General features: G+C 50.7%; 1 protein-coding gene across 4 annotated transcripts in view; it reads left to right on the top strand.

Annotated features, from left to right (window-relative positions):
- The window catches only part of Hhat (hedgehog acyltransferase), a 204030-nt gene that overhangs the window by 66433 nt on the left and 114557 nt on the right, over window positions 1-23040 (top strand). For all 4 annotated transcript variants that reach the window (XM_060364950.1, XM_060364948.1, XM_060364947.1 and 1 more), the window contains one exon: window positions 2534-2684. In XM_060364950.1, coding sequence (XP_060220933.1) covers window positions 2534-2684 — 151 coding nt within the window. The remainder of the gene's footprint in view (window positions 1-2533; window positions 2685-23040) is intronic.

Raw genomic sequence — 23040 nt, 5'->3', positions numbered from 1 at the left:
AAGAATATGGTCTATATTATAAAATAGTCACCAAAAGAAAGCAAGACGTGAATGTTCATGAATCCTCTGGAGAGATCACAAGCGGCATTTCCTGGCATTTGGGGGAAGACGTCTTGATTGTTTTTAGGAACTCAGTTGAGTTCAAGTCTCTACTGTTATCAGTCCTGGGGCTTATGAAGGGCACTGAGGCCCTGTAAATCTTTGCTTTGTTATCTGCTCTACAAGGCCCCAACTAAGGCACATTGCTGGGTAAGCACAAACGCCAGGATGTTATAGATCAGATATAGCTAGTCCTTATTCCCCTGCCCATGTCTGCCATTCTCCAGGTACTATGTGGGGCCAGGGAGGGGCACGGAAAGGGATGTAAGGAGGCCAGCTATGTTAACTCCTCTCCTGCTGTGACAGAGTGTCTGACAGAAGCAGCTCGCAGGAGGAGGGATTGTTTTCTGGGTTCTGGATCAGGGGCTACAGTCCGTCATGGCAGGAAAGGCGTGGTGGCCTGTCACTGTGGCTGTGGGGTGCAGGGGGCTAGTTAACCAATGGGAAGCAGTAGAGAGCTTGGGCAAGAACTGACACGTCTGTGAGCCAAGGAGCTTGCTCCCCAGAGATGCACTTTCTCCAGCTAGCCCCGACTCCTAAGGCTGCACAACCCCAATAACAGCCACCAGCTGGGGACTAAAGTGTTCAAGTTCATGAACCTGTGGGTGACATTTCACACTCGGCCTGTGACACCCTCTGTGGTCTCTGCCTTGAAGATCATATAGAAAGTTGTAATGTGCTATTTACTTGCAAAATGACATGTGGCTGTTTTGGCGTGGACATTTAGGTGAAGCCTTGAAGAAAGGTAGGACTTGGACAGACAACCTTGAGCATGTGGAGCTATTAGCAGAGAGCAAGGAAACAGGTGCCCTAGTTTGAAGGTCACAGCTGCGATAAACACCAGCAGCAGGAGCAGCTCGGGGAGGAGAGGGTTTACCTGAGCTTAGCCTGCCTTAGAGCAGTGCTGCGCTGCCACCGTTTCTTTCACTGGAAGGGATATCCTCCCCCATTCCCCACACTGAGAGTTTCTAAGATGGCGTGCCTAGTCTAAGATGGTGTGCCTAGTTTCTGTATCTTACCTCTTCATGAATGTGTGCATCCTAGTTGGGGCTCTGTTGCTGTGAAGAAACACCGTGACCACAAGCAATTTGGGGAGGAAATGGTTTATTTGCTTAATCTCCCGTATTACAGTTTATAATCAAATACAGTCAGGGCAGGAGCTCAAGCAGGGAAGGAACATGGAGGCAGGAACTGATGCAGAGGCCACGGAGGGGGCTGCTTACTAGCTTGCTGCATGTCGCTTGCCCAGCCTGCTTTCTCACAGACCCCAGGTCTGTCAGCCTGGGATAGTGCCACCCACCATGGTTGGGTCCTCCCCATCAGTCACTCATTAGGAAGACGCTCCACAGGCCTGCCTACAGCATGATTTTATGGAGACTTTTCTCACGAGGGTCTCTCCTCTCAGATGACTCCAGCTTGTGTCAAGTTGAAATAAAAGTACCCAGCAACATGCAGTGGATATATAAAATGTTTTTCCATGGCATCTGCATGGTAGGAGGAGAAAAGTGACCCCTGCAGGTTGTCCTCTGACCTCCAAGTGCGGGCGCGTGCGTGTGCGCGCACACACACACACACACACACAAATGTAAAACAAAATAAAACCAAGGATGGTGCATTAGAAAAGACATTCATGGTTAGCCTGAGATGGACACACACACACACACACACACACACACACACACACACCAAACACAGGATAAGAAATGAATGAATAAGCAAACATGAGGCCCGTAGTGGCTTCCTGGTGTTTCTTCATTGGAAGGAAAGCCGAGTGGGATTTGCATGTGACGTAAGGCTCGAGAGGTCCCCATGGATTCTCCATGGGAAAGACGTGGGTTCTGTTCCCACCTTCCTTGAGCCTCTCAGAAGAAGCTTCAGACCTCAAAAGTGAATGTGGCTGGAAGCCCCAGAGAGGCAGCAGCAGTGTGGCACGAGGCACTCGGGACCTTCCGGGTAGCGCAGCAGACTCTGAAGGGTGGTCAGGGCAGCTGGCCAGGTGTGCAGAACTCTTCAGTGTCACAGCAGACTCTGAAGGGTGGTCAGGGCAGCTGGCCAGGTGTGCAGAACTCTTCAGTGTTTGTTGTGTTGGTTACTCTCTGTTGCTGTAATGAAACACCACAAGGAAGACATCTTAGGAAAGAGTTTATTCAGGCTCATGGTTCCCGCCGTGAGAGTCAGTGATGGTTGGGACAGCATGGGGTAGGAGGAGTGACTGCAGAGCAGGAAGCTGAGTGTTCACTCACAAGCAAGAACTAGAGTCCTGCTTCCTCCAGGAAGGCTGCACCCCCAACCTGCCCCAAACAGGACCAACTAGGGAGCAAGTGCAGATGGGGAGCCTGGAGGGCGGGGAGGGGCTGGTGGAGAGGCAGGGCATCACGGGAACCGCTGTCTTTTGCTGCTGTGGCTGACGCCCCCCTCCCCCCTTGCTTTTCAGGAGGACTGGCCCTGGCCCAGGTGCTCTTCTTCTATGTGAAGTACTTGGTGCTGTTTGGTGTCCCGGCTTTGCTCATGCGCCTGGATGGACTCACGCCGCCGCCCCTCCCCCGCTGCGTCAGCACCGTGTTCAGCTTTACTGGGATGTGGAGGTCAGTCTCAGGGTTTGCTACGTCTTCTGGGCGTCCGGGGGGCTTGGCTGGCTTACAGAGCTTGGCTTCTGGTCTCCCTCTTCACCGAAGCCAGCTTGGTACCACACATTCTTTATCCTGCCAACATGATGGTCGCCTTTGCTTTCTGAGCCTGGCAAGGCCATCAGACTGTGGTGATAAGGGGACCAGAGCAACTGCTTGCCCACACAGGACTGTCTGCGGGGGTTTCTTACCAGGACATTATATTAGTCACTTGTCTCGTGGCTGTGATAAAACACCCTGGCCAAAGCAGTTTATGGGAAAAGGCTTGATTTTGGTTCATATAAAGTCTAAAAGTCTGTCATGGTGGGGAAGTCCTAGAGGTGGGAGCAGCTGGTCATGCTGCGTCTGCATCCAGGAAGCTGAGAGCAGTGCATGCTGGTATTCAGCTGGCTTTCTCCTTTTGACACAAGCAGGGCCCAAGCCCAAGGAATGGTGCTACCTACTTTTAGAGTGATTCTTTCCACCCTAGTAACCTATTCAGGACAGTGTGCCAGGAGGCTTGTTTCCCAGGTGAATCTGGATATGGTTACGTCGACAATAGGCATCACCACAGACATGCTGCAAGATCCCCATTACTCTGATTTCCTTGGAAATGCCTGTGTAAGTCACTCTGTTGGCTAAAGCCCAGGCCAGCACTCACTGCCATTCATTCATTCTCAGCTTATGAAAAGCCCTCTGGTCCAATCTTCTTATCTTTTCAGTAATAATAAGAAGAAGATGTGCACATCTGTCTGTAAAAGTAATTTTTATTCACCTGATGTAACTGTTGTCTCAGCGGCTTACTGTCTTCAACTGCTTATCTAGTCCTGGAAGCTTCTAGCCTTCATAAACTCTTATATGTTTTCACTCTTGAATGTTTTCACCCTCTAAGACTTACTACTGAATAAGCTCACCCTTTCTTGTTCTTACTGAACTCTGGCTGGCTGGTTCAACTTAGTTGTTCTATCTCAAATGCCTCTCTCTCCAAGCTGACTGATTCAAACTGGCTTCTCTCAGCTTCTGACTGAACTGCTCTGCTTGGCCTCAAGCTAACTCTCACAATCTGTTCTAATCTTCTGGTTCCTTTTCATTCTCTGGCTTGTTCTGTCTTTACCTGGGTCTAGCTTGTTCTCTCTCAGCATCTTCACTCTGTATAACTCTCTTGGTAAAACTGTCACCTCTCCCTCTCTTTGCTGCTCTCTCTAGCAGCTTCTCTTTCCTCCCAAATCTTTCTGTGATTTGTTACTTTGTCTGCCACTCAGTTAGACATCACTTTCAAACATGGGTGCTTCCTTCTACAAACTAACTTTACCTTCCTTGTTTGGGATTAAAGGTGTGTACTAAGGGTGTGTCTGCATTCCAGTCAGAGCAACCATGTTGCTGGGTTAAAATTCTGCTACATCTGTCTTCAAAAGTTCTTTTGAAGATGAGGCAAGTCACAGCAGATGTTTCCAGATGTTAGCCCTCAACTTCTCATTGTTCCTGTGCAAGGCTTCATGTGTTAGACTGGCATTTTCTTTGAGTTTTCTCACAATTTGATTTTTGTCCCATAAAGTTATGATTGGCCTGGAAGTTTTGTTCCTAATGATGCCCCAAGTCCCTTGTTAGCTCTGCTAGCTGTTTTCCAGAAGGACTTTTTTGCATCTGTGTTTTTTTCTGAGCATGTCCAGTGTGTAGCAAGGGTCAGGATTGCTTCTGTAATTTTAGGCCCCAAGGAAGAAGCTCAGAACAGGGGGGTGCAGGTGGGGAGGGAGCACTGGGCCAGCAGGAGGAGTCAGTGTCTCCTTAAAGCTTGCTCTTGGGTTTCCTTGCTTGTCTCTGATGTCCTGGCCCTGCTCAGTTACTGTTCTGCCTCCTTCATCTCTGTAGACCCTAGAGAGCAGGAGTAGGGAGCCCAGGGACCGTGACCGCACCAGGCGCTTCTCTTCTGCAGAGAAGCATTCAGTGTAGCTTCTCCAAGCTGTGTGGGCACATGTAAAATCATCTGGGCTTCAGGCATGGCTCAGTCGTGTTCCAGCTGCTGTATGGTTTGGGAGTGTCCTGTAGATATGGAAGGACAGCCAAGCAGCTTCCTGGCGTTTCCTTCATCACTTAAGTTCCTGGCTGGCCTTTCTAATGGCAAGACTGGGAAATGCTGGCGGGGGTGGGGGGCTCCTCTCCGGACTGGAGAAGTGGTTTTTGTTAAGATGAACCTCACCAGAAGCTGTTATCATATGACCTGCTCAGAAACATGGTGTCTTCAGCCAATGATTCGTTCCAGGGGTGGCGTGGGAACATGGGCACTGTGGGAGCCCCACACGGCTCCTCTTCCTCTCTGCTGTGACCATCTGCGCTGATGTACTCAGGCAGAACGTTTTCCTGAGGGCTTCTGCAGGGTCGGCTGGGGTGGTAACCATGGTGACCAGGGCGATTCCCTTGTCCCTAGTTCACTGATTGTCACAAGGTGGGCAGCTTTGTACAGTAAAGCAGAATGGCCACCTGTTTTTGTTTTCTTTAATCAAAAAATTTAAATGGCTTTTTAAAAATCATTTTAAGTGTGTGTGTGTGTGTGTGTGTCTGTGTAGTTATGTGTACAAGAGTTCGGTGGCCCTTGGAAGCCAGAAGGTACCTGGCATTGGATGCGTGGGGCTAGAATAACAGACACAATTACAGTTATGCCCTATCTGGCGTGAGTGCTCGAACCAAGTTTGTGTCTTCTTGAAGAGCAGTACGCACTTTTCAATGACGAGCCATCTCTCCAGGCTCCTTATTTAACCTATTTTTGACCAAGAAAGATCCTTCATTTAAATAAGCCACAGAGATGGAAAAGCTTAACCAGCACCATCATCATCAAGAGCAGATGGCCGCTCTGCGGCACTCCAAAGCGTGAGCCCTTGGCGGTGAGGACCCGAAAGGCACTCTCAGAGCACTTGGCAAACAGAAAGTACCCTCACCAAAACCTGAATAGATTCTCCTCAGGACTGATGCAGGCTCCATTCTAGCTTCTGCAGCATGCAAGACTGGCAAGTTCTTTGGGTATTTTTTATGTTTTTTGATTTAAGCAAGTGTTATGTGTTCATGTGTGCCTGTGTGAGCTCAGTGCCCTGCCGGCATGCGGGTGAGCCGGCATCAGCTCCTCTGACTCCGCAGTTAACCGCTCATCAACACGCCCCTCCGTATTTTTAGCTTTCTCTCCGGCTTGCTGGCTGTAGCGATGTTGTATCTTTGTATGAGGTGCCTCTTCATGTTAAACATCTGGATTTCAGAATCCAGGCAGACCTCTGAGGCATGGTGCCCAGCGCATGGCTCAGGGGACACTTTTTAATTGAAAAAAGGATAGCGAGGCTGATTAGCTTCGTGTCATTTACAGGCTGCCCTTCCTCACATGGAGGTTTTCAGAGTTGTGTGTGGGTGTGCATGTATGTCTTGTGCATGTGTGTGTGTGTAGTATATGTGTATGTGTCCATGTACATGTCTGTAGCGTGTATGCATGTGAAGGCACTCGTACTGTGTGTTCACTCATGTGGAGGCAGGAGGTAAATCAATGTGTCTTCCTCAACTGCTGTCCATCTTTTGAGACGTCTCTCACTGAACCTGGAGGTCACTGATTGGCCAGCAAGTTCTGGGATCTGCCTGCCCCCGCCTCCCCTGTACTGTGGTTCCAGCCATGCACAGCCCCCCTGGCTTCGTGATGTGGGTGCTGGGGCTGCAGGACAGCCGAGTGTTGACTGTCCTGCCTGCGTGGCTTTCCCCGCTGTGCTGTCTCCACTCCGGTTTACGGTGCTTCACGGCACGTTCTGCGTGTGCAGTCTGCTGGGAAGGCAAGGCATGAGGTCTAGGATCCAGGATGGCGCTGATGTTTCTGGGCTGCAGTTGGGAGCTGCTGTGGTTCAAGACCAGCTTCCTCCTCCTGAGTCTAAGAAGAATTTAGTCAGGAGCAGAGCAGAAAGCTGGCGGGCGGGCACATGTTCCCCCGGGCCACGGCGGATGGGGGAGGTGTGTAACAATCTCCTGAAGGCTACTGGGTGGTCCTTCTGCCTTTTGGAATTGCTGTTGAGTGGGGTTTAGAGCCAGCCACCTCACACGCCCGGCAGCGGGCTGGCAGCTGCACCATCCTGCGGTGCACATTGCTCTGAATGCCCCGGTGCTGACCCTGCAGTGACACAGAGCAGGCGACTCTGGCCTTCTGCAGAGAGTGCTCCTCCCTGGCAGGATGGCTTAGCTTGACCATGAGGAGTCGCTGCTGCTCTGATGGCCCACGCCTACACTTAGGACCTGCTGGTCTGTTCACTCCTTTCCCTGGCTTCTGCCCTTCCTGGATCCTGCTGAAATAGGCACAAGTGTAGCAAATGTCCATGGAGCTCTGTTCCCAGGATGTGAGTTTTTGTGACTGGATGGAGGTGAGAAATTGAAATTTCTCTGCTTAATCTCTAGACGCCATGCTTTAACCTCGCTGACCTCTCTAATGAACATCTTTGCCAAGTGTCATTAAAGGTGGCATTGCTCGTCTGAGGTTCCGGGTCAGCATTCTGATCTTGTCCTCCGGTTTGATGTCTAGCCATGGAGGCGAAGGGTGCAAAGCGACGGGGTTTCCCACGTGGCTGCTGAGTTGTGGGTCAGTTTCAGTTATCTCAAGAATCTGAGGCAGCTTGCCTTCCACACTGCTGGACTTTGCAGGCCAATTCATGCATCATCTTTATCCCAGAGGCATCTGGGTAGCGGTTGGTGGGGGCTGGACTCTCTAGAGTATGTCTTTGGGTTGAAGAGGCTGCGCCTTCTCTCTCAGGGCATCCACTGTCCAGACTCGTAGGCCAATCGAAGAATTTCGCTCTCTAGGTGGGGTGTTGGTTCTTCTGTGCAGCGAGCGATGAGTCCACTAGTGAGCTGCCGGCTCATCGGGCCTCCTGCTTTTGAGTGACGCGTGATCTCCAGTTATGGGCAGATGGCAGGCACGGAGTTGCTGAGGTGTGTGCCAGGTCTCCTGGCATCGCTGGTGAAAACAAAGGCTGGGCGAACTTTGAGGGAAGGGTGGAACAGACCGTGTCACAGCGCCCTCCCCCCAGGGGAAGCCTGCTCTTCTTGGCTGCCCGAGGAGTTGTCCCATAGGGTGACGTGACAGTGGATGGAAATGAGCATACAGCAGGCCCCAGGGAGTGATGGCTTTTTCTGTTTTTTAGTGGGGGTGCTGTTGTGAGCCTGGTGAGGCCAGAGGAGCCGGGGTGTCCACCTCTTGCCAGCCCAGGCCCAGGAACCTGAGTGCTGAAGGGGCTGGCTAAGCAAAGACACCATCCACCTGGGAACCAGAGAAGCCATGATTCAGCAGAGTAAGAAGAGTTGTGAGCTCACAGATTTCTTGTTCACCAGCCACACGGAAGAGGAATGGCTGCCTCCGTCCCACCGCGTCCGATAGTCATGTGATTTTCCACCTCCGATTTCTGAGACCCTAAGATGGAGTGGTTTCAGTACTTGCTTCGGCTAGTCACTGTGAGGGTTAGTGGGACCCACACTATCAGGCTGTGGACACAGGACAAGCACTCAAATATGGGCACAGTGTCCTTGGTACTGATGGTTTATGCTGTGCCTGTGCCTTTTCACTTTTCTGGTGAAGAAAGCCTAGAGGGGTGGGTGTTGGAGGTGTGGGTTTCAAATGGAAGCATGAGGCCCTGGGTCTGCCTCAAGCATCGGGCATTATTAGTGAACACACTTGCAAACAGGGCCCAGCCATTACTCCACTTAGCCAACTTCTCTCTCTGGTCCTCCTGCAAGAGACTCCGGAAATGCATTTCATCCTTCATATTTAGAAGTACTTTCTCTTTTTGTGTGGACACAGACTTCTGTGGATCAGAGTGGGAAGGAGCTATGGAGGGGACCACCATTCTGTTGGCTTCCTGGTTTTCCCTGATTTGAAGGCTGTCCTTTCCACTTTCCTTGTGTAGATTTCTCTGTGTCCAGCTGAGGACCAGCACCACAACTGTCTAGAGCAGTGTGGCACAGGGAAGGTTGTTCATAAGGAGGGCATCGTTCGTCAGTCTTTGCAGTCACCAGAGTATGGTGTGTGGGGGCATGGGCACGGAGCCACATTGCTGGGGCTTGTGTCCTGATTGCCCTCAGAGCATCCACACTGAATGGATGGATGTGAAATACCACGCACAGGCACGCGTGTTGGTCCTTTGGGAGTTTGGTCAGCCTTTGGCAGGTGGGGCCTCAATGGAGGAATGTGGGGGCTGTCCTTCCGGTTTGTCACCGTCCCTGCTTCCTGGGTGGTCCTGATCCCTGACCTACTATGTGACCAAACACTCTCAAGTCCTGCTTCGGGGATGCAAGCTCGTCTCTCCACTACTGTTTTCATGATGGGTTCTAGCCCCTCATGCAGTGGGAGCCCAAACAAACCCTTCTTCGCTCACTTTTCTTCTCGTCAGCTATTTGCTGGGTCACAGTGATGAGAAGAGTGATGAATTCAGTAGATGATTATGAATTTTTAAAATTCTGACCACTGGAGCTTAGGAGCAAAAACCTCCAGTATTTTGCTCTGGTGTGTGATGGGTCTTCTTGTGTGTGCTGTGATGCACACCTGAAGAACGTGACATGCACCATGCGTGATCACTGTTGGTGCTCAGCCCTCCTCATCTCCTGGTGTGTGACGGGTCTTCCCATGTGTGCTGTGATGCACACGCACCGTGCGTGACCACGCTGGTGCTCAGCCCTCCTCCTCAGGTGATCTAGGTGGAGTGTCGAGCTGCCGTCGGCCTTCACTCTAGAATGCACGCGCTGTGTGAGGGACGTGGAAGCAGGAGCGTATACACCTGCCTTAAGAGCAGGCGTCAGCTCACCGGACATCACGTTGTGTCACTAACGGCAGGTGAGACAGGAAAGACTTTCTGCTCAGACTTGGTGTGAGAGAAGTCTGACAGCCGCTTGTCTTTGGGGTTGGGCTTTTTCTAAGGGAAATGCTGAGGGAAAAATCTAGTTCTCCTGCAAGTGGAGATGAAAGGAAATGGGATTCAGGCTTGAGTCAACTACAACATGCTGCAGGGACAGACGGATCCCAGTCGTCTCTACAACATGCTGCGGGGACAGACAGATCCCAGTCATCGGAGCAGCAATGGCTGCAGTGTGTCACTCCCGCTCTGCTGAGACAGTGGTAAACACTTCACCTGAGTCCTGCTGCTCTTTTTATCTGTCCCTAGAGATGTGGGACAGAAACACACTTCTCTGTGGGCCAGAGCGTGAGGCTGTGACAGGCTGTGGAATTCAAGGGACCAGAGAACGATTCTGGCTTCGCTTCCAACACCCTGGGAACCGTGTGAGAGAGGTAGAGCGTGAAGCAGCAGAAAGCTGGCTTCTCCGCTCCAGGGACTGGGAGGAAGAGGCTGCCCCTTTAGCCCAAGCCACTGGCTGGGCGCTGGTGTGGGGTGAGGGCTTCCCCCATTATCTTATTAGAGTCAGGGATCTAGAAACTTCCCGGGTGGAGGTTGGAGGGAGGCTTCTCTGATGCCCACACAGACACTGACTCTGTTTCTCCCCTGAGCGTCTCCTTGGGTAGCCCCATCCCCTACGTCTCTCCTTTGTCTCACTCAAACCCCAGAAGTACTGTCTTGTAGGATGCAGTCAGCAACTTGGCCACTCAGAGGCCAAAGGCAGAAGTGTCAGCTTGGGTTTGCGTCTCTATAACATGCCTCTCCTTCAGGGCACCATGGTCAGTGAGCGGGCGCAGGGCACATGGTTTCCTCCTCTGTTTCGCTTCTTTCTGTTCCTCCGTTTGCTGAGACAAGGGGCGGCTTTCTCTTGCGGCATGCTCCTTAGGAACCCCGTGGCTCAGCCCTCACAGGCAGAAGGAGTTACTTTGTGTAATGATGAGAAAAGTACTTTAAGATTGGACCTGAATTTGATCCTGAATTCATGAGCAACTAGATCATGACCAGGAACTAGGGATAGCTGATAATACAAAATGAGTGATTAAAAAAAATCCCCACCAGAATGAGCTGATTAATTCTGTGTAATTCTCTTATCAAATAAGGTTGATATGATCAGACACTGTAACAGTTTGGGTCAGATAGTTAAGAAAGATTGTTAAAGAATAATGAATTTTCTCAGAAATGAAAATTTGTGCATTCAATGTGTATTTCCTTTCTGCTATGCTAGGGTAAATGCAAACTTCTTAACTATTCATATTATTTACACGTGTGTGCTATCTGTGTGAGAGTGTGCCAGATGTCTGCAGGCTAGAGGCTGGAAGAGAACAGCAGACCCCAGGAGTGCTCGGTTTAAAGCATGCTACCTGTGCATGATTTTGCCTCGTCAGTGTTGAACCCTCGGCTGACAGCGCTGGAACTCAGGCCTGAGGGAACTCTTCTCAGGGCCTCCTTGTGCTTAGGAACCCCACAAGGCACAGTGGTAGCACCCTCCAGAATGCTCCAGAATGTGGCAGCATGGATGTGGACCAGTGTGAGCATGAGCCAGCAGCTTAGTGGCCCTTTCTGTCTGACAGGGCAGGACGCTCGAGGTTTGGGCCTCTGAGCTTGAATAACTGCACAAAGGAGGAGTGAGGATAGGCCTCACCAAGAAGGTCAGGGCTGTGAAAGCCTGAAGGAAGGCATGAGGGTCACATGACCATCTGGAGAGGTGCTGCAAAGAGGGGAGAGCCAGTGAAGGCCCCGCCAGAGGCGTGTGTCAGGGATCAAGGCGCAGCAGTGAAGCCACTGTGCTGTAAAGGAGTGTGAGGTGACTGGCAGGAGAGGGCCTCGGGTGCCAGTGTGTATCCTTGTTTCCACAGTTCAGTTGGATGGAGAATGTGGGGGGAGTGGAGCTGAGAAGCGGTAACCCAGTCTCTGCCCTGAGGCATGATCTCTCCACATGAAAAAGTCCGCGCCTTGCTCTGAAGCGCGGATGCAGTTCAGTGCCGGAAGCTGGCTGTCTTTGCAGAGTCAGGAAGAAAGATGAATTCTGGGGCTGCATGGGCGGTGCTCCTGCAGTGGGCAGGCAGGTGCTCCTGGTGGCTATCTGGGGATGGGCTCTAGGGGTCAGTGAGATGGCTCATTGGATAAAGGCACTAGCTGCAGGGCCTAATGTTTCTAAAATTTCTTCCTAAGGAGAGACATAGGCCATATCTGGGGTGATGGGAGGGGATGGGGGATAGGGTGAGGGCTGGGGTGACAGGGATTGAAAAGAGCTGTAATCCACCAAGCCCAGCTGGATTACCTCGTGTGAGGTGGGCACAGCTACACACCCCAGGATGCCAGTTGCTTAGCTCAGAGGACAGTCACTCAGCAAAGCTGATGGCCTGAGTTTGATTCCCTCTCAGGTGACTGAAGGTACTGGATGCCATGATCTGACCTTTGTGTACTCCCTGACACTTGCCTGTACCCCGAATTAAACAAAGGTGTGTTTCAGAGGCTTGACGGTGCCTCAAGCTGAGGGTGAACTGTTGTCCAGTTCATTTCCGGAAAGCCCTCCCTGCATTGTGAGATATGAATGTTTAAATGGTCCCGAAGCAATTAGGGGACACCCTTTCCTTTTCTGGGTAAAAGGCAATCCTTACAGAATCTCCCTCTTTCTTATAATCACGATCCAGTCCTTAGGACTTCTCAGCCTCACCCCTGCTGCGTGGGAAGGTGGCCCCACAGTCCTGCACAAAGTTGTTGGCATCCGAAGCCAGGTTTGGGAATGATACAGGCCACGTCTGGAGTTGCTTAATGACTCCAGGAAACACTCGCAACGCAGGGTTCAGGGAGTGCAGAGCTCTGCCCCTGCCGTGTGAGCTCCTTAGCATTTTGGGCCTGTCTTCTTCTAGATTTAATTAGATTTCTGGCTTCCGTCCATTCATTACATGGAGTTCTCAGGGCTTAAAAGGTGCCATATGCTCGAGGCAGTGGCTCTTCTGCAGCCTTCTCCCTTCCTCACGGCTCAGGCTTACCCCAGCTCATCCAATTCACAGCCAGAGGTCATTTTCTACAGGGCGTAAGTGCAGCCCCTTTCGTGCTCACGATGCTGGGTCTTCGGCTGCTGTATCTGCCTCGGTCTACCCTGGTGGGCTCACCAACAGGAGAAGCAGCTTCTTCTAACAGTAGCCACTCCTGGCTCAGAGGAGTTTTTTGTCACTGTGAATCCGTCTACAGTTACTTTGGCACAAAACCCACAGCCACTGTTCCTACTGTTGGGAGGGGTGTTGGGAGAGAGTAGACAGCAAGTGGGGTGACTCCAGCCCTGATGGGGCCTCGGGACACAAGCCGGAAAGCAGCCCTGTGCATTTCGTGATGCTCCGTGTTTGTTGAATAGCGCCCAGGGACTAGTAACCCTGACCCTGGCTCTGCCATGGTGAAAATGTCACACTCACCTCGCCAGAAAAGAGACGGTTTATTCCAGAACCAAATGTGCTCCCGAAGCCCGGGAACACAGGCTCAGCTTTTCCCACAGGCTGTGCTCCAAGGACGTAGCAATGTTATAACATTGAAATACAACAGGACAAAGAAAACTGAGTCAATAGTTCCCAAATACAGCGGTCAGGTGGAGGGTTACAGCGAAGTGGGGGAGTCTGCCGTGAGTCTCAGGTGCTTTCTGAGGACATGCTTAGCTCGTGGTTGGCGGAAGCTGATGTGATATCCCTGAGGCCAGTAAGTCACACAGAGGAGGACAACTGGTCAAGGTAATGTTTAATTAGGCCTTGGATTTGGACCATTCCAGCCTCTGCACTGAAGGTCTAACCAGCCTGCAGAATGTGCGAGAATGGACCTGTTCTTTCTGAGGCCTTATGTGAGCTCGGGCGTGGCTGAGCCGCAACTGTCTCTCTCCAGGAAGTGCATCTCTGGACCCCTTGTCCCTCAAGGCTGCCAGAGGTCTGCTCTGTGCCTCGTGGTTCCCTCTAGACTGCTGTGTGTCTGTAGGGGAGGGAAGAAAAAGGTGAAAAATGGATCAAGCTCTGTCGTTTGTCCAGCCTGTGAGCAGGAGAAATAATGTCTGTAACACTAAGTAGAAGAAATGGTGCTTGCCAATGTGCTTTTGTTTCTCTTCCAGACAGGGTTTCTCTGTGTAGCCTGGCTGTCCTGGGCTCTCTCTGTAGAGCAGGCTGGCCTCGAACTCACAGAGATCCGCCTGCCTCTGCCTTCTGAGTGCTGGAATTACAGGCGTGAGCCACTGCTGTGCCTGGCTGTATTTCATTTTCTGAATGAACTAAGTAAGTCCTCATGTTGACATCAGCTGTGGCCATCTCAGCCCAGGAAGCTGTGTTAACGCATGTTCTATTCATCTTCTGAGGAACGTTTTGAAAATCCCACTGGAAAGGCTCTTAGAGACTCAAAACAGTGAAGGTGGAAAACGGAAACATTTCGGTCATACAGGATAGTTTTTGTCACAGTGCAAAAAAGCTATGTTCAGAATTCCGGGATTCTCAGTGCAGGAGTTAACCCCTCCACACACATACATGTGCACACATTTGTACATGTGCACACACAGTACGCATATGAATGTATGTGCGTGTACATTACAATACACGCGTGAACGTGCACACATGCACACACACACACTGGTTGAGGAGCACATCCTGTGATAGTGCAAGGCTGCGGGTCATCCCTGAGGAGAGCTGTTCTTATTATTTCTGCCGGACTCGGTGTGGGAAGGTGCTGGTGGAGGCGGCGAGGTCTGAAGGCCTCCAGCCTTTCCATCTGAGGAAACCCGAAGCCTTAGAACTCGTTTCTCCGGGAGGGGCGTGACAGTGCCCTAGACCGACTGGACTGGCGTGTTAGGGCTCTTCGACCCTCAGTCTTTTACAGTGTTGAGTCTTGGGCCTGGAGAGGTGGATGAGCGATGAAGAGTGCTTGGCCAGCATCAGAGGGCCAGAGCGTGCAACCATGTCTCACACTGCCTGTAACTCCAGTACCTATACACGTGTGCACGCACACAGACATACACACACAGTCTTAGAAAAATAAAAGTCATCTCTCCCTTAAAGCACATGTTTTCAGATTGTGCATTGAACAGAGATAACCTCATAAGGTATATGACTTTTTCCTAGAGAGATGTGCACAGAGGGCCTACGTACAGGAGCATGGTCTGAGTCATAGCTGCGTTACTGGGGAGCTCACCTAGGCACTGGTGATCAGTCAAGAAAGCTGCATGTATGGAGCTCTGCACACAGTCTTCAGGCAGCCTGACAGGTTGCCAGGTCTCCTGTCTTCTCAGTAGTCCTTGATGCTTGTGTAATTCTGAGGGGGGAGGGGCCTGTGCATCTGGTAAGTTTCAGGAATTCTCTGAGACTTGTGAGTTGTCTACTTCTGATCTTAAGGATCCTCCCTCTGGGATGGAACTGTTTCAATTCAGAAGTTACCAAACATGAGAGAACTGGATCCCTTTCAGGGTATCAGACTGGAGATCCCTGTATCCAGCTGTTCTTACTGTGATATTAACTGCCATTATCCAGAGGTGTAGTCTGATTTATTCACTTTGTCATCATCATTATTATTGTTATTATTTTGCTTTGCAACTAAAAAGAAAGCTACAGGAGACACTTGGAGACCACACAGATTCCTGGCCTTTGTTAAAATTCCACCTAGATTTGTCTTCAGTGGTAGTAACTTGCTTGAGTTGGTTTTTATTCAGCTGAAATGTTGACAACCAGTTTTAGCCGTTGCCAGTGGGCACTTGGGGTTCTGTGGTGAACAAGGCTTCCACACCCATTCTCTGTCTGGATGTCCCCCTCCTGTCTGCTAGTGCTTTACAAGTCATTACTCCACTGAAGTTTTAGTACTCAAATTGTCCCCTCCTGGTTAGGGATCGCAGATGCTGGCTTCTGTGTCTTTGGACGTGAGCAAATGTTACTTGCATAAGATTTCTCCTATTCACAAACCTTGAGCTAGCTGGATGTGGTGGTGCACATCTGTAATCCCAGCACTCAGGAGGCAGAGGCAGGCGGATCTCTCTGAGTTCGTTCGAGGCCAGCCTGGTCTACAAAGTGAGTCCAGGACAGCCAAGGCTACACAGAGAAACCCTGTCTCAGGAGGAAAAAAAAAAACCCAACCAAAAACAAACAAACAAAAAGCTCGAGCTACAAATTACCCTGCTTTATCTTCTGGTTCCACAGTTTGGGTCCTGAGATGTCTGTGCAGAGCAGAAACAAGATAGGACGTGGGCTAAGGATCTTTGCTCCTCATTGAGCCCAGGTTGAGTCTGAGTATCTTGCTCAGGGTGAGCAGCAGGCTAGAACAGCAAGAACAGAACAGGTAACTATGGATGCACACGGAGAAAGAAGGAAGGAGACATAAGCGGGCTGGGACTGTGTAAGGATGAGAACAGGCCCGAGCACCTGGCATTTGCCGTCGGAACTTCTCTAGGACACAGCCCCGAAGCCTGAAACCTGGCCACTGCAGCAAGGCCTCCCCTCTGAGCTCAGGCTGGTACACTTGGTCTCCGTTCTGGTCGGTTTGGTCCAGCCATGTTTCTGCAGGGCCCCAGCAGAGCTGGCTGACCAGCAGCAGCCCGGCTCTGTGGCCACTGGGGTCACAGGCTCTTGGGCTGCATGCTGTCTGTGCCCTTGTGTTCTCAGTGCATTTGATAAGTCAGCACAGGGGGTCTCAGCTTCCCCCAAATGCTGAAAAAGGGGGTGGAATTAACACCCTTAACATTTCCTTCAGCTTTAACAGGCTGTGAAGGTGAAACGGAAGTAGGGATTTCCAGCATTGAATTAGTGCTCTCTCACATTCGTCCTGATGGACTGTGAAGTTACTGCTAATGGCCAGCGGGCTCCAGATGCAGCTAGGAGACACATCTGCGGGCGTGCCGTGAGACAGGGTCTAGATTCGGTTGAGTCAGGCAGAAAGACGCACCGCCCTTAAGTGTAGGATGCTGTGGGCTGGGTCCTGCATGAATGAGAGAGAGCAAGCCAGGCATCGCTGTTCTCCGTGCCCTGGCTGTAGAAGCCATTTGCCAGGCACCTGTTCCTGCCACCAGACTTCCTGGCATGGATCGTTCTCTCAAAATGTGGACCCAAAACGATCCTCTTGTCCTGAAGTCGCTTTTATTGTGTGTTTTGTCACAGAAGTGAGATGTGTCATGAATTCACCTGGCAATGCTAGGATTCTGTTCCGGTGCCCCATCAAATAGCCAGTTTTTGTGTGATTTTTTTCTTGTTAGTATTTTTTTAGCCCTCTAAATTGTTCCTAATGATTGAAGTATAATCCTGTTTTAATGAATACATTTTCTGTAATGTAGTGGCATGCAGCTGCTGTTCTCACGGTAAAGGAGACACGTGTGCAGATCCACTGTTAATGGGATGCTTTGAATTCTTCCCACGCGTGCATTAGGCTACCGCTCGCTCTTGATGGAGACCCTCCAGGCAGCTTCTCTTTCCTCCACTCAGCTTGAAGGATTGTTCTGGAGAAACTGAAAGTGCTGTTCGCATAATTAATAATTAGAGTTGTTATTAAAGAGGGGTGCCCTCTCAGTTCCCAGATAGCGGTAGTTCTGGGGCCTTGCCTGCCAGGCAGGGCTGACCAAGCAAGTGTTCATGAGAGTGGACACAGGCACACATATGGACTGTGTGTGTGTGTGTGTGTGTGAGAGAGAGAGAGAGAGAGAGAGAGAGGAGAGGGGAGGGGAGGGGAGGGGAGGGGAAGAGAGGGAGCGCACACTCTAGGAGCAGAAACACGCCACTGCAGGCTAAGATCAGGCCTCTCGGCCCTTTTCTTGGCAACTGGCCTGCTGGTGCCCACCCTACCCCCAGCTCCTGAATCTCGCCCAGCCTGTTGGGCTGAAGCAGACCTTGACTTACTGATTATTCCTCAGCTTTGAAAGCTGCTGTCTGTTCTCTTCGACAAGGAAGCAGCGGCCTGCCTCTGAAGGATGTGGAGAGCAGGGCTAATTAGGTCCCCAGCTCTCCTACCTCAGAGTCCCATCGGTATTTAAAATGGCTTTCACCTCCGGGTCTTCATGCCTGTCATGTGACTTTTCAGCTGCTGCTCCTTTCACGTCCAGGTCTTGGTGCAGAGGGACAGAGAGCAGGAGAGGATGGATGGGGACGGGACTGCTGAGTGTACCTGTGGACCACCGAGGTGGGGACCTCGGTGACAAGGGGTGTCAGAGGAGAGCGCCGTTTACAGCTCTGCTGTCCAGGGCCCCGCTGAGCACAGCCTCCTGCTCAGCAGAAGAGGGCCACCAGCAAGGGAAGCAGAGTAGCAAGCCAGCCCTCTCAGAGCAGGGCCAGAGTAAGTGCCACCCCACCAGGACTGCCAGAGCAGGAGGGGGTGGCGTGGAAAGACCATGCTGGATCACGGTAAGGAAAACGAGTGCGAAATAACCAAGCAGAGTTTTTCCAGATATGTTTGCGGCATCACGCTGAGAGGGGTGGAGAGATGGGGAGGGACCCGAGTGCAAGACACCGGAGAAAGCGTTCAGAGCTCATCCGTGCCAAATGGTGCCACATTGGGATATTGGTTATTTTGATCTGAAAGGAATTGAGTCCCGACCAACCCAGGAAATAGTCTTATTTCTTTTTGACTGGTTAAAATAAGATGTAAAAATTTCCCTTTTGCACAAGAAGTTCTGATTTACAAAGGAACGCGTTATCAGTAAGGCCATCTGAGCCAGAGAGCTGTGAAGTTCAGCCCCCCCGAGGCTCCCGTCAGCCCCACTGGTCTCCTGCATTCATCATGCATGTCCTGGCCTTCCCTTACACCGAGACCCATATGTACATATGCAGTTCATTGTCTATTCTGTTCACGTGTTTGGTGTCTCTTCAGATTGACCAGCTAAAGAACCAGAAGGCTGGAAGTGTGTTAGCTTCCCTCCTTTACCTTTGGGAAGTTCTAGTTCAAGGGACCCCTGTGATGGTCATGTGGCCCCTGCTGGCTGGTGTTTCTCTTTCCACTGCCTGCCACACAGGTCCATCCATCTTCTCCATGTCTCTACTCAGATACTGAGCCAAGGCTTTGCTGAGCACAGTTATCTCTCCTGTCCTTGCCTCGTCTCCTGATATTATCATTGTTGTCGATGCAAAAACCACAGGTTTCAGCTCAAAGGGAGCAAGAGATACTTTATTCTGGGGCCAAAATTAGGGATCAAGGCCCAGGAAGACAGAGCTAGGTCACCTCAGGTTCCACATTCCCACGGGGAAGCAGTTTCATGAAGTTTTGCTATAGCAGAACGAAGAAGAGTCATAGATGAAGGCAGCTGTAAAATAGAGGACTGACACCAAAGGTATACAGGTGTATACAGACACATCAGCCCCCGGGTTACCTGAGAGCATTCTGAGCCATTTCCGTTGGTGGAGAATAAAATAGTTTTTCAGGATGGTAGGCCTGACAGAGAGGTGGGCAAAGAATGGCTTTTGCGGGGGAGGGGGAGCTAAAGATAGTTCCCCCCCCCAATTAATTAGAACATTTGGTTCAGCAACATCCCAAACTGTCTGTAGTCGCTGACGTTTTTCTCAGTCATTGGTGTTTGGAGACAGTGTCTTTCCAGCAATTCTCACTTGCATTTAGTAGCCCTGCCTCCCCTTAGGACCTCCTGCTCTAGCTCCCTCCCTGTTTGTGTTACAGGTTCAGGAATAGCAGCTCACTGACCACTCAGACACCAGACTCAGCTCCACAGTTTATTGAACGCTGAACAGGAAATGACCGGCCAGGGCTATCATCTGGATTCCAGAGCCAAACTATGACCTTGGTCTGCGCCTAAGGCAGATTTTTTTTATACAAACAAACAAAAATACACATAATCAGGTAACAAACGGGTAACAAAAGTGTAACCAGTTGTAGGAAACAAACTGCAACTAGGTAGCAACCAGGGAACAAAACTGTAACCAGGTGTAGGTTAAGTACGAACCCTGGAACAAAAATGTAACCAAGTATCCAGGCGTAGGGAGCAACATTGTATCCTCTTGGCTGACTAGACAAAGCATTTCTAACTTTTTATTTGTTGGTTCTGCGGTTGGGGAACTTCCTAGAGTGTCCAGGTAACAAAGTATACAAAGCTTTAGAAGTGAAATCATAGAGACATACTTGGAGGCAAAATGGCTTCTGATATGTTAACGCTACTGCAGGTGTTAACAGAGGAGTCATAGTTTGCTAAGAACTAAAGTAGGTCTCCACAGAGGGGCTGTGGAATTTAAGCAAGTTACATTTGTATTTCTTGTCTGTCTTCCTTTGTTGGAATTGGACTCAGATGCTTGTCTATTTTATTTGCTGATATGTTACAAGAGCCAAATCAATGCCTCATGCCTGGAGGCGGGGTCAATGGTTGTTTATTAAATGAATAAATGAATGAAATGAGCTCAGGTAAACCATTCAGAGACTTGGCAACCAGGCCAATACGGAAACCTGGAGGGATTTCCTAAAAATTTGGCTTAAGGAAAAAAAAAATTGAAGCCTCCGTAGTAAAAAGCTGAATGACAGGAATTTTCTGTGGCTGACTGGTTCTCAACAAAACCCAGCCAGCAAAATTTCTTCTCTTGGTTGATGGTTGACTAGCTGCCATTATGTTGCTGGTTTCTGGTAAGTGTTATTTAAATGCTGTGAGTTTTAGTTCTAAGATGTGAGGCTCTGCAAAGCTTTTGTTGTTGGCGAAGCTTCCTGCTGGCCCTGAAGAGCTGTGTGGGCAGCTCCTGGGATTGGATCTGATGAGAAGGAGGAAGTAGAAGATAAAAAAATCAGACAAATATCAGAGTGAAGCTGGGCTCCCCAGGGGTCAGACAAATATCAGAGTGAAGCTGAGCTCCCCAGGGGTCAGGAAGAGCCATTCTGGGACCCTGACAGTTAAACTCCAGCTCTCATCCTAAAGGGAATAAGTTTATTCTGGAGAAATTTTGAATGACCATGGCCCCGGAACACAGATTTGGGTTACCCCAAATTCCATGTTCCAACACAAAAGCAGTTTCATGAAGCTTTTATAGTTTTATAGGACAAAGTCATAAATCAATGCAAATTTAAAGTGCATTCGTGGTTATGCCAGAAAGGTGGGTACAGTGAGATCAGGAGAGCTATTCTGTAGGCCCAAGATGCTGCTGCTGACCTTCTTAGCTCTTGGATGGGTGTGAGCTAGTGTTCTGCTAAGTGCCTACGAGGTTTTTATTATCATGAGATGTTCTAAGTCAACAGCTTCTAAGAGTTTTTTTTAATTTATTATCATGAGGCATTAGTTCAGACACAGGGATGGCAAGGAATGACTTTTCCAGAAGCTAAAACTAACTCAAGAAAAAGTAACGAGCGTCTGAACCTACAAAATTCCAGTGTCTCCACTCAGTGGAATTCCAGCCGGTCCATCAGTCAGTCAGACACGATTCCTTCCAGGAGGGTGTTTTGTTTTGTTTTAATTATTCACAGCAAGATACAGCTTCACTCTAAGATGTTTCATCCACGTTCTGTAGACTGAATACATACTGGTTGAATAGATACGGATAAATGCCCTCATGAGGAACCTCACATCCCATTTTAGGCTCTTGTTCTCTCCTCCTTGGCTGGTGTTGATAATGGCCCCTCCGAGGCTTGTCAGTTTTCCTTGGCCATACAGTGCCCGTTTCCTTCTCTGGCAGCTGGCACTGAGTGCTGCCTGTTTGCAGCTTGCGAAGCGTGGTGATGATCAGGCTCCTGTGTGACTATCTGTGAACGCAGGAGAGCTTCACAAACCTCTTCGGTGTGGGTCTGTAACCGGAAGGCCACAGGAGGCTGTGCTCACCACGTCACAAACCCAGGGGGCCCTATGCCAGTCCCTTGTGAAGGCTGTGGTCACCATGAGGTCAACTGAGTGGGCTTGTCCCAGGGACCTGGTTCATAGTGTTGCTTGTGCTACTAGACCCTGCAGCCCTGACAAAGTGGGCTCAGCCACCAGTCCGCAATGGGCAGCTGGAGAGACAGGCAGCGGGGAAAAGCAGAGAAAGGAGGTTCATTCAATGTGGCCATAAGAGGAAAAGGAACAAATAAAGAGGTTCACTGAAGCCCCTGCCCCGCATGTCTAACCTGGAGTCTTGACAGGGTGGACGGAGGGTGAAGGTTTGCACAAGTCAGTAGTTTCATCAAGATGTGGCCCCATCTGTCACTGATCACAATTAGCTCAGCTCTAGCCTTCCTGCAAGGTGCAGCTCCCATGACATTCTACTTCACTCCTGCTGCTTGGAGATGCCTCAAAGGGGGGAAGCAGGCGTGTCCTTGCATACCCTGTCTCCGCCAGGATGACTGCATCTCCAGGTCCTGAGCGCCACTGGCTGGGAAGAAGGGTGTGAGAGAGACTTGTTAAATCAGGGTGAACTCAGGCTACCACGAGCTCCAAAGAAGGACAAGCTACCTCTGAGCATCCTGGGAACTTCAGCCTTCAGCAGCCAACCTGCCAGAAACAGCAGGGAGCTGAGTGTGAGGACACAGTGAGCACAGAGCTGTGTGTGTGAGGAGACAGTGAGCACAGAGCTGTGTGTGTGAGGACGCAGTGAGCACAGAGCTGTGTGTGTGAGGATGCAGTGAGCACAGAGCTGTGTGTGTGAGGAGACAGCACAGAGCTGTGTGTGAGGAGACCGTGAGCACAGAGCTGTGTGTGTGAGGACGCAGTGAGCACAGAACTGTGTGTGAGGAGACAGTGAGCACAGAGCTGTGTGTGAGGACACAGTGAGCACAGAGCTGTGTGTGTGAGGAGACAGTGAGCACAGAGCTGTGTGTGTGAGGAGACAGTGAGCACAGAGCTGTGTGTGTGAGGAGACAGCACAGAGCTGTGTGTGAGGACACAGTGAGCACAGAGCTGTGTGTGTGAGAGACAGTGAGCACAGAGCTGTGGTGTGAGGAGACAGTGAGCACAGAGCTGTGTGTGTGAGGAGGCAGTGAGCACAGAGCTGTGTGTGAGGAGGCAGTGAGCACAGAGCTGTGTGTGTGAGGACACAGTGAGCACGGAGCTGTGTGTGTGAGGATGCAGTGAGCACAGAGCTGTGTGTGTGAGGAGACAGTGAGCACAGAGCTGTGTGTGAGGACACAGTGAGCACAGAGCTGTGTGTGTGAGGACGCAGTGAGCACAGAGCTGTGTGTGTGAGGACGCAGTGAGCACAGAGCTGTGTGTGTGAGGACGCAGTGAGCACAGAGCTGTGTGTGTGAGGACGCAGTGAGCACAGAGCTGTGTGTGTGAGGAGACAGTGAGCACAGAGCTGTGTGTGTGAGGAGACAGTGAGCACAGAGCTGTGTGTGTGAGGAGACAGTGAGCACAGAGCTGTGTGTGTGAGGAGGCAGTGAGCACAGAGCTGTGTGTGAGGAGATAGTGAGCACAGAGCTGTGTGTATGAGGAGGCAGTGAGCACAGAGCTGTGTGTGAGGAGGCAGTGAGCACAGAGCTGTGTGTGTGAGGAGGCAGTGAGCACAGAGCTGTGTGTGTGAGGAGGCAGTGAGCACAGAGCTGTGTGTGAG

This window comes from Meriones unguiculatus, chromosome 11, assembly GCF_030254825.1.
Source record: "Meriones unguiculatus strain TT.TT164.6M chromosome 11, Bangor_MerUng_6.1, whole genome shotgun sequence".
NCBI classification, from domain to species: Eukaryota; Metazoa; Chordata; class Mammalia; order Rodentia; family Muridae; genus Meriones; species Meriones unguiculatus.
The sequence above is the reverse complement of the archived record's forward strand: the minus strand, read 5'-3'. Positions and strand labels throughout refer to the sequence as shown.